This window comes from Bubalus kerabau, chromosome X (genome assembly GCF_029407905.1).
Source record: "Bubalus kerabau isolate K-KA32 ecotype Philippines breed swamp buffalo chromosome X, PCC_UOA_SB_1v2, whole genome shotgun sequence".
In the NCBI taxonomy this organism is placed as follows: Eukaryota; Metazoa; Chordata; class Mammalia; order Artiodactyla; family Bovidae; genus Bubalus; species Bubalus kerabau.
The window spans coordinates 70,647,039-70,666,236 of record NC_073647.1 but is presented as its reverse complement, the minus strand read 5'-3'; the positions used below and the strand labels follow the sequence as shown (position 1 = coordinate 70,666,236).

At 38.1% G+C, this 19,198-nt stretch overlaps 1 protein-coding gene across 1 annotated transcript in view; it reads right to left on the bottom strand.

Moving 5' to 3' along the window:
• COL4A5 (collagen type IV alpha 5 chain) overlaps positions 1-19,198 on the bottom strand; it is a 253,055-nt gene that overhangs the window by 110,197 nt on the left and 123,660 nt on the right. Inside the window, exons 3-4 of the mRNA XM_055564762.1 lie at positions 13,330-13,419; positions 5,496-5,540 (exon numbers count right to left, since the gene is read on the bottom strand). Of these exons, the coding sequence (XP_055420737.1) occupies positions 5,496-5,540; positions 13,330-13,419 (135 nt within the window). The remainder of the gene's footprint in view (positions 1-5,495; positions 5,541-13,329; positions 13,420-19,198) is intronic.

Here is a 19,198-nt window from a genome sequence, read left to right as displayed (position 1 = left end):
TACAAGTTTGACAAAATTCTCTGTAGGTAAGGCCAAGAAGAAAAGGTACTTTCATACAACTGCTAGTGGAATTTAAACACCATAGAGAGAAATTTGGAAATACCTAACAAAATTACACATGTATTTATTTACTCTTTGAAGCAACTCATTTCAAGAAATCTATCCCAAAGGCACATAAGAAATTATAAAACATGAAATTCAAGGTTACTGACAGAATTATTGTAGCTGAAGTTTAGAAATGGACATATAACCAGAATTATAGCTGAAGGTTAGAAACAAGGCATGCATGTGTGCTCAGTCATGTCCAATTCTTTGTGACCCCTTGGACTGTAGCCCACCAGGCTCCTCTGTTCATGGAATTGTCCAGGCAAGAATACTGGAGTGGGCTGCCATTTCCTTCTCCAGAGAACAAATAGGGACATGAATAAACTATGGTATATCTGCATAATAAGAAACTACACAGCTTTAAAAAAGAATGTGGAAGATCTCTGTACACTGAAATACATACTGATCTCCAGGACAGAATGTTAAGTAAAAGAAACAAAGTTTAAGTAGTGTATATAATATACTACCTTTTTATAACAAAGGTAGTGATACTAAACAATGAAAAGATAAACAGCAAATGAAAAATGATTACCTCTGGGGGAAAGAGGAAAGAGAATGGGGAGATGGTAAAGAAGGATGGGAAGCATCTCTGACTATACCTAGTCTTATAGAACAATGCACTTGTCTTAAATAATGAAAATTTTTTAAAAAGGTAAAAAGGAAATCATCAACAATTGAAAGCAAGCTGGAACCAATGAACCTAATGTACATCAAACTGTGGACAGTGACCATACATAGAAGAAAACTACTTTTGACTGAAATGAGTCAATTCAGCAAAGAAATAATTAGTGGCAGTTAAGATTTCTACTATTGCTTTTAAAATTGAAATGTTTATTTTGTTTATTTATATATTGTTATTTTGAAGTCATTATAGCTATACTGTGGGACAAAGGAATTAATTATATTAATATAATTGGGAAATGAAGATTTTCATGTTAGAGAGAGAAAGGTGGCAGGGGGAGAGAACAAGTATAAAAAATTTATATTAAAGTTCAGTTGGAAATAATATGAACTCATATTTTTTCTCTTTAAAAAATACATATTTCTTAACTCTGTCCACTTAAAATACATCAAAATAGTGACAAAACCAGTAGCAATGAACACTCCTTATATTCAGACTGTGGAATCTAAATCACTGAGAGAATCTGTAATCAGAGACATGGTTAATTCCAGATCTAGAGAGGACACGCATAAGTTGAGCCCGAAGGGTCTTATGTCAGAAAGCAAAGAAATTATCAAAGATCAATAGGGTTTTGTCAATAGGACAAATCACAGGGGCCAACTTGAAGAGGCTCCCACAGACAAAGATGAAATAATTTGAGCTTCAAAAAGAATAATGAGTACAAGTGATTGAAACACAGAAATTCCATGTTTCTAATGATAAATGAAAGAAAACCTTCCTTGATCATCACTCGAAGTTGCCAGTATACAAACTCATTACCCCACTAGAATTCAGCTGATAAATCAGAATTCAAGTTAATGAATTAGAATTCAAGCTATTCAATGAAGGACTGATAGACTTTTAAAACTTATCATTTTGCAACTCCAAATGAAAAACAAAAAACAAAAACTTGGATCTAACCAATGATCATGGATGGATGCTAAACCACTATGTGAAAGTTGATAGGGAAATTCTGGTGGCACAATCAGGCTCATACATTTGAGACCATTGACCAAATCTAGCATCAAAAAAGTGAGATAGACGTTTGTGCCATGAGATGTAATTCAATAGCAAATATACAGCAGTACCTATAAAGTATTGTTTTTCAATTTTCTTTCATTTTTTAAATCAGTATAGTTTATATATAGTAAAATGCACACATCTTAAATGTACAGGTTTTTCTTTTTTCCTAGAAAGTTCTCTACTGCCTCTTCTAAGGCAACCTCAAAGTTGCAGGAAACATGGGGGGCAGAGAAATAAGTTAAATGACATCATGAGGAAACAGTCAGGCAGATCCAGATTGTGGAACACAGTACAACGCCATGATGCAGTTTCTTCAATGGCATAATAAAAGAGGCTTAAGAAATACATCAAGCAAATGCAGTATGTGGAACTTGCCTGGATCCTGGTTTGAACAAACCAATTGCAAAAAGAAATCTTTGGGACAACTGAGAAAATCTGAATATGGACTGAGTTTTAAAGGATATTGAAAAGTTTTTGCTAAGTTTTTGAGGTGTAATAATGGCATAATGTGGTTATAAGTTCAAGAAACGTAATATTCATTGGTGGAATGATGATGTGAGGGATTTACTTTAAAATATTACAGGCAATAGTGGTGAGGTATAGAAACAAAGCTGTCAAAATGTTGGTAGTTTTTGAAGCCAGGTAATGACTTCATGGGGGATGTCATTGTAATATTAATATATTCTCTGTAAATCTGTGTATGCTTTAAATTTTCCATAATAAGTCTTTTAAAATCTGCATGCCAACAGCTGCCTGTGAGCTGAGACCTGAGGATGCAGGAACTATTAGGCCACCAAGTTCTAAGCACTCTCAGACACTTGAAAGTGGGAAGTGATAGAGTGGACAGATTTTTTTAGTCTCAGCAATACTACAGTTCAGTTCAGTTCAGTCGCTCAGTCATGTCCGACTCTTTGAGACCCCATAAATTGCAACACACCAGGCCTCCCTGTACATCACCAACTCCCGGAGTTCACTCAAACTCACGTCCATCAAGTCAGTGATGCCATCCAGCCATCTCATCCTCTGTCTTCCCCTTCTCCTCCTGCCCCCAATCCCTCCAAGCATCAGTCTTTTCCAATGAGTCAACTCTTCGTATGAGGTGGCCAAAGTACTGGAGTTTCACCTTTAGCATCATTCCTTCCAAAGAAATCCCAGGGCTGATCTCCTTCAGAATGGACTGGTTGGATCTCCTTGCAGTCCGAGGGACTCTCAAGAGTCTTCTCCAACACCACAGTTCAAAAGCATCAATTCTTCAGTGCTCAGCTTTCTTCACAGTCCAACTCTCACATCCATACATGACCACTGGAAAAACCATAGCCTTGACTAGACGGACCTTTGTTGGCAAAGTAATCTCTCGGCTTTTCAATATGCTATCTAGGTTGGTCATAACTTTTCTTCCAAGGAGTAAGCATCTTTTAATTTCATGGCTGCAGTCACCATCTGCAGTGATTTTGGAGCCCAGAAAAATAAAGTCTGACACTGTTTCCACTGTTTCCCCATCTATTTCCCATGAAGTGATGGGACCAGATGCCATGATCTTCGTTTTCTGAATGTTGAGTTTTAAGCCTACTTTTTCACTCTCCTCTTTCACCTTCATCAAGAGGCTTTTGAGTTCCTCTTCACTTTCTGCCATAAGGGTGGTGTCATCTGCATATCTGAGGTGATTAATATTTCGCCCGGCAATCTTGATTCCAGCTTGTGCTTCTTCCAGCCCAGCATTTCTCATGATGTACTCTGCACAGAAGTTAAATAAGCAGGGTGACAATAGACAGCCTTGACGTACTCCTTTTCCTATTTGGAACCAGTCTGTTGTCCCATGTCCAGTTCTAACTGTTGCTTCCTGACCTGCATACAGGTTTCTCAAGAGGCAGGTCAGGTGGTCTGGTATTCCCATCTCTTTCAGAATTTTCCACAGTTTATTGTGATCCACACAGTCAAAGGCTTAGGCATAGTTAATAAAGCAGAAAATGATGTTTTTCTGGAACTCTCTTATTTTTTCGATGATCCAGAGGATGTTGGCAATTTGATCTCTGGTTCCTCTGCCTTTTCTAAAACCAGCTTGAACATCTGGAAGTTCACGGCTCACGTACTGCTGAAGCCTGGCTTGGAGAATTTTAAGCATTACTTTACTAGCGTGTGAGATGAGTGCAATTGTGCAGTAGTTTGAGCATCTTTGGCATTGCCTTTTTTGGGATTGGAATGAAAACTGACCTTTTCCAGTCCTGGGGCCACTACTGAGTTTTCCAAATTTGCTGGCACATTAAGTGCAGCACTTTCACAACATCATCTTTCAGGATTTGAAATAGCTCAACTGGAATTCCATCACCTCCACTAGCTTGGTTTGTAGTGATGCTTTCTAAGGCCCACTTGACTTCACAGTCCAGGATATCTGGCTCTAGGTGAGTGATCACACCATCGTGATTATCTGGGTCGTGAAGATCTTTTTTGTACTTAGGACATAGTTAATGGTAGCTATAGCTATTAAGATATATGTTATGATTATTATGAACAGCTTTAATAGTATATTGATATTCAGTTATGATAGAAAAACACAGAAGCATGTCTGCTAAAAAAATGTTAAGGGTTTTGAGTTTCTTCGCTGCTTTTCAACTGCTCTACCTACACTAGTCAAAAGTAGCACATAAGGCAAGCTACATGTTGTTAAGACGTATATAGCAAACAGAATATTTTAAACATTTATGTAAAATGTATACATCTACTAAATTTCTGGAGATCAGAGGATCAGAATGTTTTTCTTTGTAATACACATAAATATCTAAGCCACCACCCATATATTCTATATTCAAATTCAGGGACCTTGTCAATCTATGAACACAGAATTACAGATCTAAAAGAGACCATGGAGATATTCTTGTTTGACTTTCTAATATAACAAATGAAGAAACTGAGGCTCAGAAAAGTTAAATCTGATTTTCCAAAAGCCAGTACTATTTATAAACTATAGTTTCCTCCCAATCTAAAACACACTGAAAAGTATATGTCTACTTAAAAGCTATTCAGAAAAATTACACTAAATGTGCACTTAAATTTTCAAACACATCTTGAATTCCAGAACATTAAAACTTGAAAAATCATACATCTCAGAACTGATAAAATACTGTATTCTTCCAAAAATAGTTATTCTTTTTAAAATATATTTTGCTATCATGTAGTTACATGGTGGTATAGGCAGTAAAACTTTATGGAACCGACCTCCTTTTTCAAAAATAGTTATTCTTTAACATAATGGCTTCAACTAGAGGCTTCCCAAACTTACTCTCTTCAAGACACACAAATAAAGTTATACTATTTGTACCTGGTTCCCAGGGAGGGTACATGACCTGAGGTGATCAGTTCTCTGAACTCTGAGATGATCACCCTGGTTGGGTAGTTCTGCTTTAAACCACTTGTGTGATGTATATTTTTAAGAATTTGAAAAATTATTGAAATTTAACACTTTCACATTTCTCAACCATAAGCTACTTTAAAGTATTCTTATATTAGTTTAAATAGACATCTGGATATATAAAGACAACTATCAAAATACTAAAGAAAGGCTAATTATAGACATATAAACTCTGAAACATTAAAAGATGTCACTTCTCTTCCTGAATTTCTATATGAGTCTTTTTCCAGTTGCCTTATAACACTTCAGTAGCTTCTTCGTTTGACCAACAAAACATTTGATACAGCAAATATCACTTACTCTGATCCCTTTTGGTCCTGGTGGCCCTGGAATTCCATCATCACCCTGAAAAATACAACATATTTAGTTATGTTTCCTTCAAAAAGAGCCCTCGAATAACTAACTTTGCATTGTAAACTGAGACAAATTTTTGTGAGCCTTTGTGAAAGTTAGTGATAAATTTACATACTCAAGGAAGAAGTATTTATTATTGAGACTAAAAGCACTAAGATAAGTCAAAAGCTAAAAAGTAAGAAAGGCCTTTATTTACTAAGAAGAAAACTGTTGACATGCAGAAGAAACTTTATACCTGTTAAGTTAGTTATGAATAATGTCAAGAAAATAAAGATGAAATAGTGGTACAGATACCCTTCAAATCATTTGTGCGTGTGTGCATGATCAGTCGCTCAGTCATGTCTGACTCTTTGGGACCCCATAGACCATAGCCCACCAAGGATTATCCTGGTCCATGGATTATCCAGGCAAGAATCCTGGAGTTGGTTGTCATTTCCTCTTCCAGGGGATCTCCCTGACCCAGGGATCGAATGCATCTCTCCTGTATCTCCTGCATTGCGGGTGGAATCTTTACCACTGGGCCACCGGGAAAGCCCCAAATCATTTATGCAGTAACAAAATTAGAGCTGAAAACCTGAACAGTTTCTATATTGTGTCAATCTGTTCACCATGCTGCTAATAAACAGCATCACCTCTGAACCTCAATATGAGCTGTTCATGAGTTTGCTGTTTTAAAGCTTTGCTACATTTTATACAGGCACTTCCTACTGTAAGAGCTAAGAAGGAGTAAGAAAGAACCACAGACTTTCCTTTCAAGCTTCTGCTGCAGACTCCATGCAAAAGAGGCTGCCCACAGGATTGTTAATCTATTTACCCATTTCTAGTTACAACTGCATTGCTGAGAATTTAAAGTCTTGCCTCACTAAGTTTTCCTAAGTAGTTTTTTTTTTTTTTTTTAAGGAATAAAGAAAACCTAATCCTGCTCCAATAGGCAATATTTTCAGTGGAACATACAGTTAGTATGTCACCATCTAAGGCTTTAGATAGTTTTACTAACTTGGGATATCTTGCTTTATACAAGCTTCCAAACTACTCTACTCACAATCCTAGAGATTCCCTTGTAGGTTCCTTTATGCCCATGTCACAGCCCCTCTTCAATCAGTAAAGCTCTGTTTTTATCTGTTTTATTTGAGGTTTCCAAGAAAAATTTTATTTGGAGAAAATGTTACCTGATGTATTAGTTTCTTATGCTGCTCTTACAAATTACCACAAACTTAGTGGGCTAAAAAATAATACAATCTTACATACAGTTCTGGAAGTCTTAGTGGGAGAGCTGTGTTACTTTTTGGAGGGTTGAGATTTCATTTATTTTCTTTCTCCAGCTTCGAGAGCTACCAGCATCCCTCTGCTCATGGCTCTCTCCAATCTTCACAGTCAGTGACAGCTGAATGAGTTTTTCTAACATTGCATCACTCTGACACTGATTCTTCTGCCTCCCTCTTCCACATTTAAAGGACCCTTATGATTATAATGGGTCTACTCAAAGCAACCAGAAAAATTACCCTAGTTTAAAACAAGTTGACTAGCAGCTTTAATTCCACCTGTAATCTTAATTTCACTTACTTTTATAACCTAACATATTCACAGGTTCTGGGGGTTAGTTATGGATATCTTTGGCTTCCTGGTGGCTCAGATGGTAAAGAATCCACCTGCAATGTGGGAGACCTGGGTTCGATCCCTGGACTGGAAAGATCCCCTGGAGGAGAGCATGGCAACCCACTCCAGTATTCTTGCCTGAAAAATCCCCATGGACAGAGGAGCCTGGTGGGCTACAGTCCATGGGGTTGCAAAGAGTTGGACACAATTGAGTGACTAAGCACAATTAGGAGGTGGATATTAATCTGCCTGCCATACTCTGCTTAAAAACAAGCTTAATAATCTACTCTTTTCACAACAGATGCATATTTAAGGAAATTAAAGTAAATCTAAATCTATTTTAAAACTAGAAAATTGATTGCTCAGTGAATCATTTTATGTCTTCCCACTGAAGGCAGAGATAAGACAAGGATGCCTTAATACTATATTGGTCATACTAAGCAACATGGCTAAATAAAAGAAATTAGAGGTATAAAAATTGGGGAAAATGAGGCAAAATGAATTATTTGTAAATAATATGTTTGTATGCATGGGAAATCCAAGTTAACTAAATGAAAAATTACTATAATCAATAAAATAATTCAGTAAGGTAGCTGTATATAAAAATAATATGAAGAAATCAATAGCTTTCTTATATTCCAACAACTACCTGCTAGAAAACATAATGGAAGAAAACATGCAATTTATAATAGCAGAAAAAGATAAAATATTTAGCATCAAACTGAATAAGATGTAGAAGATTTGTAAGACAAGGTGACTAATGTTTATGTGGAAAAATAAGTAAGCAATAACACTGAGAAAAATTCTGAAGAATAAAAAGACAAATGAGGGGACACTAGCAGTGTCAGATAAAATATAACAAGTCAATCATTAAAATAGTTTTGTTCTCATATCTGAATAAGCAGACCATTGGAAGAGTATGCTGCTGCTGCTAAGTCGCTTCAGTCGTGTCCCACTCTGTGGGACCCCAGAGACAGCAGCCCACCAGGCTCCCCCGTCCCTGGGATTCTCCAGGCAAGAACACTGGAGTGGGTTGCCATTTGCTTCTCCAATGCATGAAAGTGAAAAGTGAAAGTGAAGTCGCTCAGTCATGTCTGACTCTTAGCGACCCCATGGACTGCAGCCCACCAGGCTCCTCCGTCCATGGGATTTTCCAGAAGTCCAGAAACAGGTCCATATAATCATGTGAATTTGGTATACAATGAAAATGCATTACAAATCAGAGCAGAAAATTATATTGGGGCACACTTGTGAGGACATCTAGAAAATAAAAGTAGAATTTATATCACAAACCATACCAGGGTGAATTAGAAATTGATATAATATTTACATGAAAAAAGCAAAACTATTAATATACTGGAATAAAACATGTGAGAATTATTTTACAATCTTACAGTGGGGAAGGCGTTTCCTATTCAAAACCCAAAGCCATAAAAGACCTTCGATAAACACAGAGGCACATAAATATATACATACACAGATAAAGGGCAATCTCCCTGAAATATAAATAGCTCACTGAAATATGAAAACACCAACAATCCAGTAGAAAAGTGGGCAAATTATATAAACACACAGTTCACGGAAATGAAAAGATGCTCAATTTTCATAAGAAAATAACATGAGTATTCATTATGAATGTATAGACCTCAGTGGCTAATAGACACAGTGGAAAGGAGGTGTTTTTCACTGTATACCTTTTATGTTAATTTATTTTGAACAAAATGAATACATTATCTATGGAAAATCAATTGTTTTTAAGAATAAAGCAATACTTTGGAAATTTTTATATATACACTCCTATATATATTTGTTATTAATATATATATATTTGTTTTCTATACTTTTACTTTCATATACAAATGTATATAGATTAAAGAATAATCCTACAAAATTTTTGACTTGGTATGTATGTTAATATATACACGTGTCCAAACATCCAATCACATAAAAAGTATAAATTCAGCTATATTGGGAAGTATGAAGTCATAGTGGAGACTGAAGCACAAAGTGCTTCCAATTAAAAAACCGAAGAGCTTAGAAAGCAGTGAAACCTTCTCATTTTATGGATACAGAAATGGAATCAGAGCAAAAGATTGAATTGCTTTCTTAATTTAAACTGCACACAACTGCACATTTAAAAATTATCATACTGCTGTACAATAGTCCCAATTAATTGTAAATTATTTCAAAAAAACCTAATGTAGTTAGTTTTCAATAATTTGACATAAATTTTATTAAAACTGAAACCACTCAGTGAGCATGATGTGCAAGAAAACTCAGCACCTAATACCAGGTAAACTCAGATACAGCAAATGTAACTTTATTTTTTTATGGTTCAACTTAATTACTAAGGACCCATTTCACTAACATCGCTGAAATTTAACCTCAGTTGGCTGGACTTCCCACCTCATTTTCACAAGGCTGCACCTAAGTTATGGAGAGCTTAAGTAGTTTCAAGGTGTTAAGGGGGTGGGACAGTACAAACTCGAAATCATCGAGATGTCCTTTGCCAACAGTGTGCGTGGGTTACTGCTGAGTTAGTGCCCAATTCTGGGCTTACCTGGTGGCTCACCTCAGCCTGCAATGTGGGAGATCTGGGTTTGATCCCTGGGCTGGGAAGATCCCCTGGTGAAGAGGATGGCTACCCACTCCAATATTCTGGCCTGGAGAATTCCATGGACTGTATAGTTCAAGGGGTCACAAAGAGTCGGACATGACTGAGAGACTTTCACTCACTGGGCTTCCTTGGTGGCTCCAATGGTAAAGAATCCACCTTCAATGCAGGAGACCTCGATTCAACCCCTGGGTCAGGAAGATTCCCCTGGAGCAGGAAATGACACCTCACTCCAGTATTCTTGCCTGGAGAATCCCATGGACAGAGGAGCGTGGAGAACTACAATCCATAGGGTCGCAAAGAGTTGGACACGACTGAGCAACTAAGCACCTAGTGCTCAATTATACCCACTTGACTAAGATCTTTCTGTTATTTCTGTGTTGCGCTTGGGTGTACAAGAAACATTCTGATGTTTTATACCTCGTTAGACTAGAAAATTCTGTCGTATATCCCACCTACTTAAATTTTATGCCTTCATTTGGAGTTTTGCTTTTTCCTCAGTGTAAAAGTTCTCTATTCAGGAAATTTATACAAGTCCTGTCTATTCTTGAATCTAACAAAATTCCTTGGTGAACTGCCACCTCCTCAGAGATCATGCACAAACCTATTCCCGTAATCTATGCTATGGTATAGTAAGTGTTAAAAAGTATTATGTATTTAAGTTAATTTTCCCCCTTTACTAAGAAAACCACTTGGTTAAGTATCCATTTGATTCCCTTCATGCTCTAATGGCATGATGTACCACTATTCCATGAAATAAAATTAGGGGAAAAAAAGGGGTTTTAAACCGGTTTTCTTTTCCAGGAAAATGAACAGAACTAGCCCTTTCATCTATCAGTTAATCAGTCTAATACAGATAATAAAGGAGAATGAGCCAAAAGAGCCATTAAAAAACTTCTCCCAATCTTAAAATTCACTATTGTCTCTTCCCATTCCATATCTTAACATGCACATAAGATGTTATCCTTGCTCATGATATAGGACTTCCCACACAGAAGTCAATGGGGAAAAGTATTACCAACTGATAGGATGGCAGCATCTTTGGATCTTTGAGCATGGGTACACGCTCAAAGAGAGAGGGTGCATGTATCTACCCTCTCTTCTTTCTCTCTCATAGAAAAGCCTACGTGACTTCCTCCTCACTAGATTCATTGATACATTTGTCTCAGATAGCTTCCACTCAATTTGACAAACTGGTAGACATGTCACCCATCACCCAACCCTGCAGATAAATGTCTGCTGTGTCCCTGAATACAACAAATGGGTATGTCTCTAAACATGGAAATTTTTAGTACCTCAGATATCCCAACCTTGTTACACTGATGTGTTGCCACAGTTGGACTCTGATGCTACAGAAATAAAACACCTCTTCAGAAGTCAACTTTTTCCTAAGCTGGGATTAACTGAGGCATCTGGGAAAAGGCATATGGAATTTGACACTGGAGCTATTTTGACATCAATAGTGGTGGCCTTCTCCCCCATACATTCCTCTACCTTATACAAATTTTGCAATTTCACTCAAGGACTCTACCTGCCAGGAGGGACTTCTGGCTGTTTGCACCCCACCTTGGGATATTTCTTTTGTAAAAGTCAGGCCTTTGACTTTCTGACCAATGTACATAATGGAGGCATGGACAAGAGACTTCTAAATATTCAAAACAGCCTCTCCCACTGAGCACATCACAGTAAAACAGAGTAAGAGTGGAACTCAAGGTAGATTGTGGTTACTCAGGAGAATAGTCTGCTCATGTTTATGTTCCTGGCAACTTTTCCCACTGTCAGGGCCATTCATTAGGAAAAGTTGTATGCAACGTGTCCTTGAAAGTGAAGTGAAAGTGAGAGTTGCTCAGTTGTGTCTGACTCTTTGCGACCCCATAGACTATACAGTCCATGGAATTCTTGGCCAGAATACTGGAGTGGGTTACTGTTCCCTTCTCCAGGGGATCTTCCCAATCCAGGGATCAAACCCAGGTCTCCCACATGCTAGCAGATTCTTTACCAGCTGAGCCACCAGGGCAGCCCAAGAATACTGGAGTGGGTAGCCTATTCCTTCTCCATGGGATCTTCCTGACCCAGGAATTGAACTGGGGTCTCTTGCATTACAGGCGGATTCTTTATCAGCTGAGTTACCAGGGAAGCACCAACTTGTCCTTGACCTCTACTAAAGTCATTAATGATACCACTTCAGGTTTGGAAACACAACAGACCAGCCTCACCAACCTGGCCAGAGTAGTACTGGATTAACAGCCTAGTCTTCAACTTCCTGCTGGCCAACCAAGGAATGGTATTGCTATTACCAAAACTTCATGATGTACCTACATCACTAAAACTGGCAAGGTAGAGCAGTCTATCACTATACTTAAGAAAAAAGGCTTCTGGCTCTCTAAATTTGATCAGATGGGCTATGGGCCATCTATTCCTGGCTTGGTAACTGTCTGAGCCACCAGGGAAGCCCAATGGTTGGGGCTGATGGTTAGACTCACTCCTCCAAGCAGGCCTGATCATCCTACTTGGAGTAATTTTGATCATGACCATGATCCACTGTAGCCTCATACTAATTATATTGTGACATAACTCCTCAAAGTCCAACCCATCCAAGTCCATGTTGGAGTGACCTATGTTTCTCATTTGGGTCTTAAAAAATCAAGAGATGAAATTGAGGAGTCTGGCTCCTGGCTAAAGACCTATGTGTGATTTTTCAGACCCAACCACAGGCAGTTACAAAGACCTCATGGTAAACCTCATATAGAAAAGCTGCCCATCCCATGCCAGAAAGCCTCATAGAGGAAAGCAGCCCATCCCACACCAGAATTAGTGCACAGCCAATGCATGTCAGTCTCTGAAGGGAGTTGTAGTTAAGGTATCAGTCCTCCTGGCTGGTCATGCTCTTATGCACATCTGCGTTGAAAGGCCTCTTTATATGGAGCCTTGGTGAAGACCTCTTTATTGAGTGCAGGATGGGGACCTTGACATTTGTTTCTGTTCTCTGTACTTTTCCACTCCTAGCTCTTCCCTCTCTCCCTGCATCCATCCAGCCCTCTGGTATACTAACAAACAGCAGTTTTTTCCCTCCAAGCTTCCAGAGCAATGACACAATTCCCCATGCTGAAGCATTTGACCCTCACTGGCACTTTTCCATGAGGAATAATAGAACAGTGGGGAAATCCACACTTTCTCTGGTTTATGTTTTGCTTATACACACTGTCACAGTAAGTGACTAAAGGCTTGACTGTTACTTTCCTTTTGGCTTGTTGTCTTAACCAGTACTCTGACACCTGGCAGTTCAGCTCTCTCCAGTTCAGCTGAGCTCCTGACAGGACTTAATTTTTGTTCAGGATCCCAATAACCACACACCATTAACAGTATCTTGCAAAAGCATTTGAATACAGCAGTAATATTTAGCCTTTTACAAAAACCAACAATGAAGTATAAATTCTTGGCCATTCTACTGTTTTATTTAAATATTGGTTTTTGGCTGTAATTCAGTAACTTTTTAATTCATCTGACACTTATCCCATATTAAGATGGCTTCATTTCTTTGGTATTATTGACTGGCAACTTGGCACGTACCTTTTGTCCCCGAGGCCCTGGGGGCCCTTCTGGACCTGGAAATCCAGGCAAACCTGGGTGGCCTTCCAAACCTGGAAATCCTCTCTCCCCCTGCAATTGAATAAGAAAGAAAGATAAGGTCACTCGTCAATTTTCAAGCAGAAGCATGGATGAGATTCAAAAACATCAAATGACTATCTAGAGAAGATTAATTTATTTATGCTAAATTCAGAGTATCTACTAACATGGAGAAAATTGTATGATATGAGTAGAAAAAACACAAACCACTCTAAATTTATATTGTATTTGGTAATGTAATCTCTTGCTTTCTCATAAAATTTAAAGGCTTACAGAGATGAAATAAAGTTGAAACATACTGACATGAAGAATTTAACAGGGAAGATGGCAATAATTCAGGAAAAATTCAGGAAACTAGGTCTGAAGGGGTTACAATGAAACAAGTATGGTACACAGATGAAGAAGGTTAAAAGAACATCAGAGAAGATTTCAGGTTTGTAGTAGAGCACAGAGTTGTAGGATTATTAATAATGGAAATTAATTAACTGGTCAGTGACAAGTTAGCTAGAAAAGAGCTTGATAATATCAAGATCTTTATATATTTTTTCTGATTGTAAAATTAAATAAAAAAAGGAATCCATGTTTGTTCTGGAAAAAAAGAAAAAACCACCACTAATTATAACTCAAGTCCCAGTTCTGACCACGCACTTATCAACACCAGCACAGGAGGGCTGCCTACCTACTAGTGAGGATCCACCACATCTTATCAGCATCTATCAACAAAGGTTGCCTGATGTGCAAATCTCTACATCCAGACAGGTGGGGGCTACAGAGCCACCATGTGTACTAACATACCATTAGACATATTAGAGTTAGTTAACTTGCATACAGTCAATTATGCTGAGTGTGAACCCCAACATCTCCAGGGGATCCAATCACAGACAGCAAATTCACCACTATTACATTTAAGAACCCCAAGGGCTCATAGTTCCAAGGCATAAGCTTTCAACTGCTTGGCTGTACGCAGTTCTCTACTTTTCTAAGGCTTGAAGGTTGAGTCTCTGGCCAAAGGCTCTGGACCTTTTTCTGGAAACCCCTCTCCCCAGATTCTATCCACAGTGACAGCCTAGGCAGCACGTGAGAAAGACGAAGCATCTATATCTACAAGGCAACTGGCTAATGGCCCATAAGAGGCATATACCCCTGGAGGTTAAGGGACAACAGACTTTCATTCACAATCCCAGTGGGCATGTGTATCTGTGTGTGTGTGTGCGTGTTAAGTACTAAGTTTAGCCTGGATAGCTTAGATAATCTTGTACTGAATACTTTCTTGTTATGTTGAATCATACTATAATAAATATAAGAACTTTGAAAAGGCAACTTCTGGTCAGTTTTCACTTATTACTTCAAAACCAATGAAGCAAATGTTACCCAATTAATGGTAGGTCTCAACATTCCTATAGCATTGACAATAATTATCATTATTGACATATTACTGTATTTTCTATTTTCAATAAATATCTCTCTTTGTTGTTTTAATTACTCATAGGATTGTGATAATTTAGCATCCAAAGGGCTTCCCTGGTGGCTTAGATGGTAAAGAATCTGTCTGCAATGTGGGAGACCCAGGTTTGATCCCTGGGTTGGGAAGATGCCCTGGAGAAGGAAATGGCAACCCACTCCAGTATTCTTGCCTGGAAAAGTCCATGGACAGAAGAGCCTGGTGGGCTAAAGTCCATGGGGTCGCAAAGAGTCAGACACGACTGAGCGACAAACATACATACATATACACACACAGAATCTCAATTCCATTATTTTGAAGAAAACAGAACAAGAAAAGATAAATAGAAGATTAAAAAATTTTAGACCTGGATTGCCTCAATTCACTACATAGCCCATTTCTAGCAGAGCTGGTAACAGAAATCTAATCAAAAGTGCCAGTCAGAAAGGAAGCTAGAATGAAATAAAATAATCTAGTTGGAGTAGATTTCCATAAGTGGAAAACACAGCTATGTTTTAGGATCTCCGCTGATATTTAGAGCATATCTCTGCCAAAACTTGAGGCTAATGCTTGAAGAGAGCTATATAGTTTCAGAAGCCAAATTGCTACCTGAGCTATAGATAATAGAGGAATAAACTAGAAACTGAAAGTAGAGAGTGCTAAAAAGCTTAACTACACTTGCATTAATAAAAACCATATACCTATACCAGATTCCTATCCTGAAATCTCCCCACACAATAGTCAAATAATGTTGTAGTCCTATCTAGCTGACAGAGCAGTATCATCCCAAGAAAGACAGAATGGCAGCTACTGGAGGAAAGTAGCAGAAAAATTGCAATAGCAACTCCCAGTCTTCAAAAGGTAGAAAGGTTCCTGCAGTAGAAACTATAGAAGGCTTCCATGAGGAGAGGGTGCAAGAGGGTCCTCTAACCTAATTCCTAATACAGGAAGTAGGGAAGGCTGACATTTGTTGCATGCCCACCCTTTTTACTGGTTGTCAGGCAATTATTTAATCCTTATAGCTACCTAGATTTTACTGTAATTTGCTAATACCACTCACTAACATAGAAAATGATGTGGTGCACCTATTTTTGAAGGTTAAACTTAAACCTAGTTTGTGCTGCCTGCCCACATTTGGATAAAAAAAATTATTCTAATTTTTCTTTGTGGAGTAATAGTCTTCTCTCTCTGCCTGTCCTTTAAATATTGGTATTACATTGAATGCCCTTTTTTGACCCTTTCTCTGGGATATCTCAAATATCAACATATTTTTTCCTAAAAGCTGGGTTCACAGGGCCAAATGTCTTAAACATCTCCTCTTGAATATCACACAGGCACCTAACACTCAACAATAACAATAGCAAACGCGTATTGAACGCTTTCTATGTGCCAGAGTTTTCTTAATTCTTTCCACGTTTCACATTATTTAATCCTCCCAATGACAATATTAGGTAAATACTATTATTATTTCCACTTTATAGATGAAGAATTAAAGCAAAGAGAAGTTGAATAATTTTCTCAAAAGCAAATTTAACATAAACAACATTGAAATCATTATCTTTCAGCCCTCTTATTTATTTCAGGAAATTACACAATCCAGCTACCTTGGCCAGAAATTTATAATAATCTCAATTCCATTCTCTCCATTTTCCCTTCATCTAACCAATTATGCTATGTTCATCATTGTATTCTTAGTGCCCAACAGAACAAATACGCAGTAAATATTCATTCAATGAATGAACTTCCTTCAGTTCAGTTCAGTTGCTCAGTCGTGTCCGACTCTTTGTGACCCCATGGACTGAGCACGCCAGGCCCCTGTGTCCATCGCCAACTTCTGGAGTTTACTCAAATTCATTTATGGCACATGCTTTCCTCAAAGATTCAGAAAAAATAAGAGCTAGGATTAGGGGAAATTATACAAAAGATGACTTTTATTTGCAATAAAGCTGGCTTACATACAAGCTAGAATTTAAGAGAAGGATAATAGACTAATTTCAGTTCAGTTCAGTCACTCAGTTGTGTCTGACCTTTTGCGATCCCATGGACTGCAGCACACCAGGCCTCCCTGTCCATCACCAGCTCCCGGAGTCTACTCAAACTCATGTCCATTGAGTCAGTGATGCCATCCAACCATCTCATCCTCCGTCGTCCCCTTCTCCTCCCACCTTCAATCTTTCCCAGCATCAGAGTCTTTTCAAATGAGTCAGCTCTTCGCATCAGGTGGCCAAAGTACTGGAGTTTCAGCTTCAACATCAAATCCTTCCAATGAATATTCAGGACTGATCTCCTTTATGATGGACTGGTTGGACCTCCTTGCAGTCCAAGGGACTCTCAAGAGTCTTCTCCAACACCACAGTTCAAAAGTATCAATTCTTCGGCGCTCAGCTTTCTTTATAGTCCATCTCTCACATCCATACATGACCACTGGAAAAACCATAAACTTGACTAGACAGACCTTTGTTGGCAAAGTAATGTCTCTGTTTTTGAAAAAGCTGTCTAGGTTGGTCATAACTTTCCTTCCAAGGAGTAAGTGTCTTTTAATTTTGAAGTAGAACCTACTTTGTGAGTAAGACATACACATAAAAATGTTATAGGAAGGGCACTTTATAATCACAAGAAGAAAGTTATGTGATCATGGAAATAAAAAATAAATTCTAAGAATAGTTTCTTGGGGCTTCACTGGTGGTACAGTGGTTAAGAATCCACCTTGCAATGCATGGGACACCAGATTGATCCCTGGTGCAGGAGGATTCCACATGCCATGGAGCAACTAAGCCTGTGTGCCACAACTACTGAGTTTGCACTCCAGAGCCTGCGAGCTGCAACTACTAAGCCCATGTGCTGCAACTACTGAAGCCCACAAACCCTAGAGCCCATAGTCCACAACTGTGAAGCCACCACAATGAGAAGGTCCCGCACTGCAACTAAAGAGTAGCCGTCATTCACTGCAATTAGAGAAAGTCTGAGCGCAAAAATGAAGACCCAGCACACCCAAATGTAAAAATAAATACAAAAATTAAAAAAAAAAAAACCAGTTTCTCAAAACAGGTACACAATTAACAGGAAAAATACTGGATTTCTGAGGATAGGAAAAATAAAAATTAGGACAAACTGTCACAATGACAATTATAATTAAAATTATTTGAAGATTATACTATTGTAAAAAGTAAAAATTACATAAATCTATGGACAAAGCAATACCCTTAACAGACAAATGGCAACAATGATTTAATTAGGTAATGCAATTATAATGGTTTTGCTGCTGCTAAGTCGCTTCAGTCGTGTCCAACTCTGTGCGACCCCATAGACAGAAGCCCACCAAGCTCCCCCGTCCCTGGGATTCTCCAGGCAAGAACATTGGAGTGGGTTGCCATTTCCTTCTCCAATGCATGAAAGTGAAAAGTGAAAGTGAAGTCGCTCAGTCGTGTCTGACTCTTAGCAACCCCATGGACTGTAGCCTACCAGGCTCCTCTATCCATGGGATTTTCCAGGCAAGAGTACTGGAGTGGGGTGCCATTGCCTTCTCCGATAATGGTTTTATAATTATATAAATTATGGGCAACTGTGTCTTCTTTTGTGTAATTTCTATTGTCTTTGTAATTATATAGCACAAAGAAATATTTGAAGTAATTAGAACAAGAACATGGATCTTTAGGAACTGTCAAAATGGAAATAATCTATGTCATAAGATCTCAAATTTTAGCTTGCATCAGAACCACTTGGACAGCTTGTTGAAACAAGGTTACCTGGTCCTGCCCCAGAATTAGATTCAGTAGGTCTGCTATGGAGCCTAAGAATCTGCATTTCTAACAAGCTCCCAGTAAATGCTGATGCAACTGGTAGAGGGGCACACTTTATTTAGATAATATTTGACTATGACATGAATTTTGGGATGTCAATTGATTGATTTCTTATTCTCATCAGCAGTCTGGTGAATTTTGTTTTTAGCAGTATGTACTTGAACACATTCCTTTGGCAGAATGTACATGCTTCTGTGTTAAACTTATTTTTAAAAGCAGTTTTATTGAAGCAAAATTAATATACAATAAATTTCACTTAAAATACACAATTTGAAAATTTTTGTCATATATGTGACAACCAAAATAATTAACATATCTCTCACTCGTAAGAATTTCCTTGTCTTTTCAACAAATGGTGCTAGAAAAACTGGACATTCCCTGAAAAAAAAATTGTAGACACAGACCTTACACCTTCATAAAAATAACTCAAAATGAATCAGAGACTTAAATGCAAAACATAAAACTCTTAGAAAATAACATGGGAGAAAACCTAGATGACCTTGGATGTGGTGGTGACATTTTAGATGCCACAACAAGGGCACAATCCACAAAAGAAACAATTGATAAACTG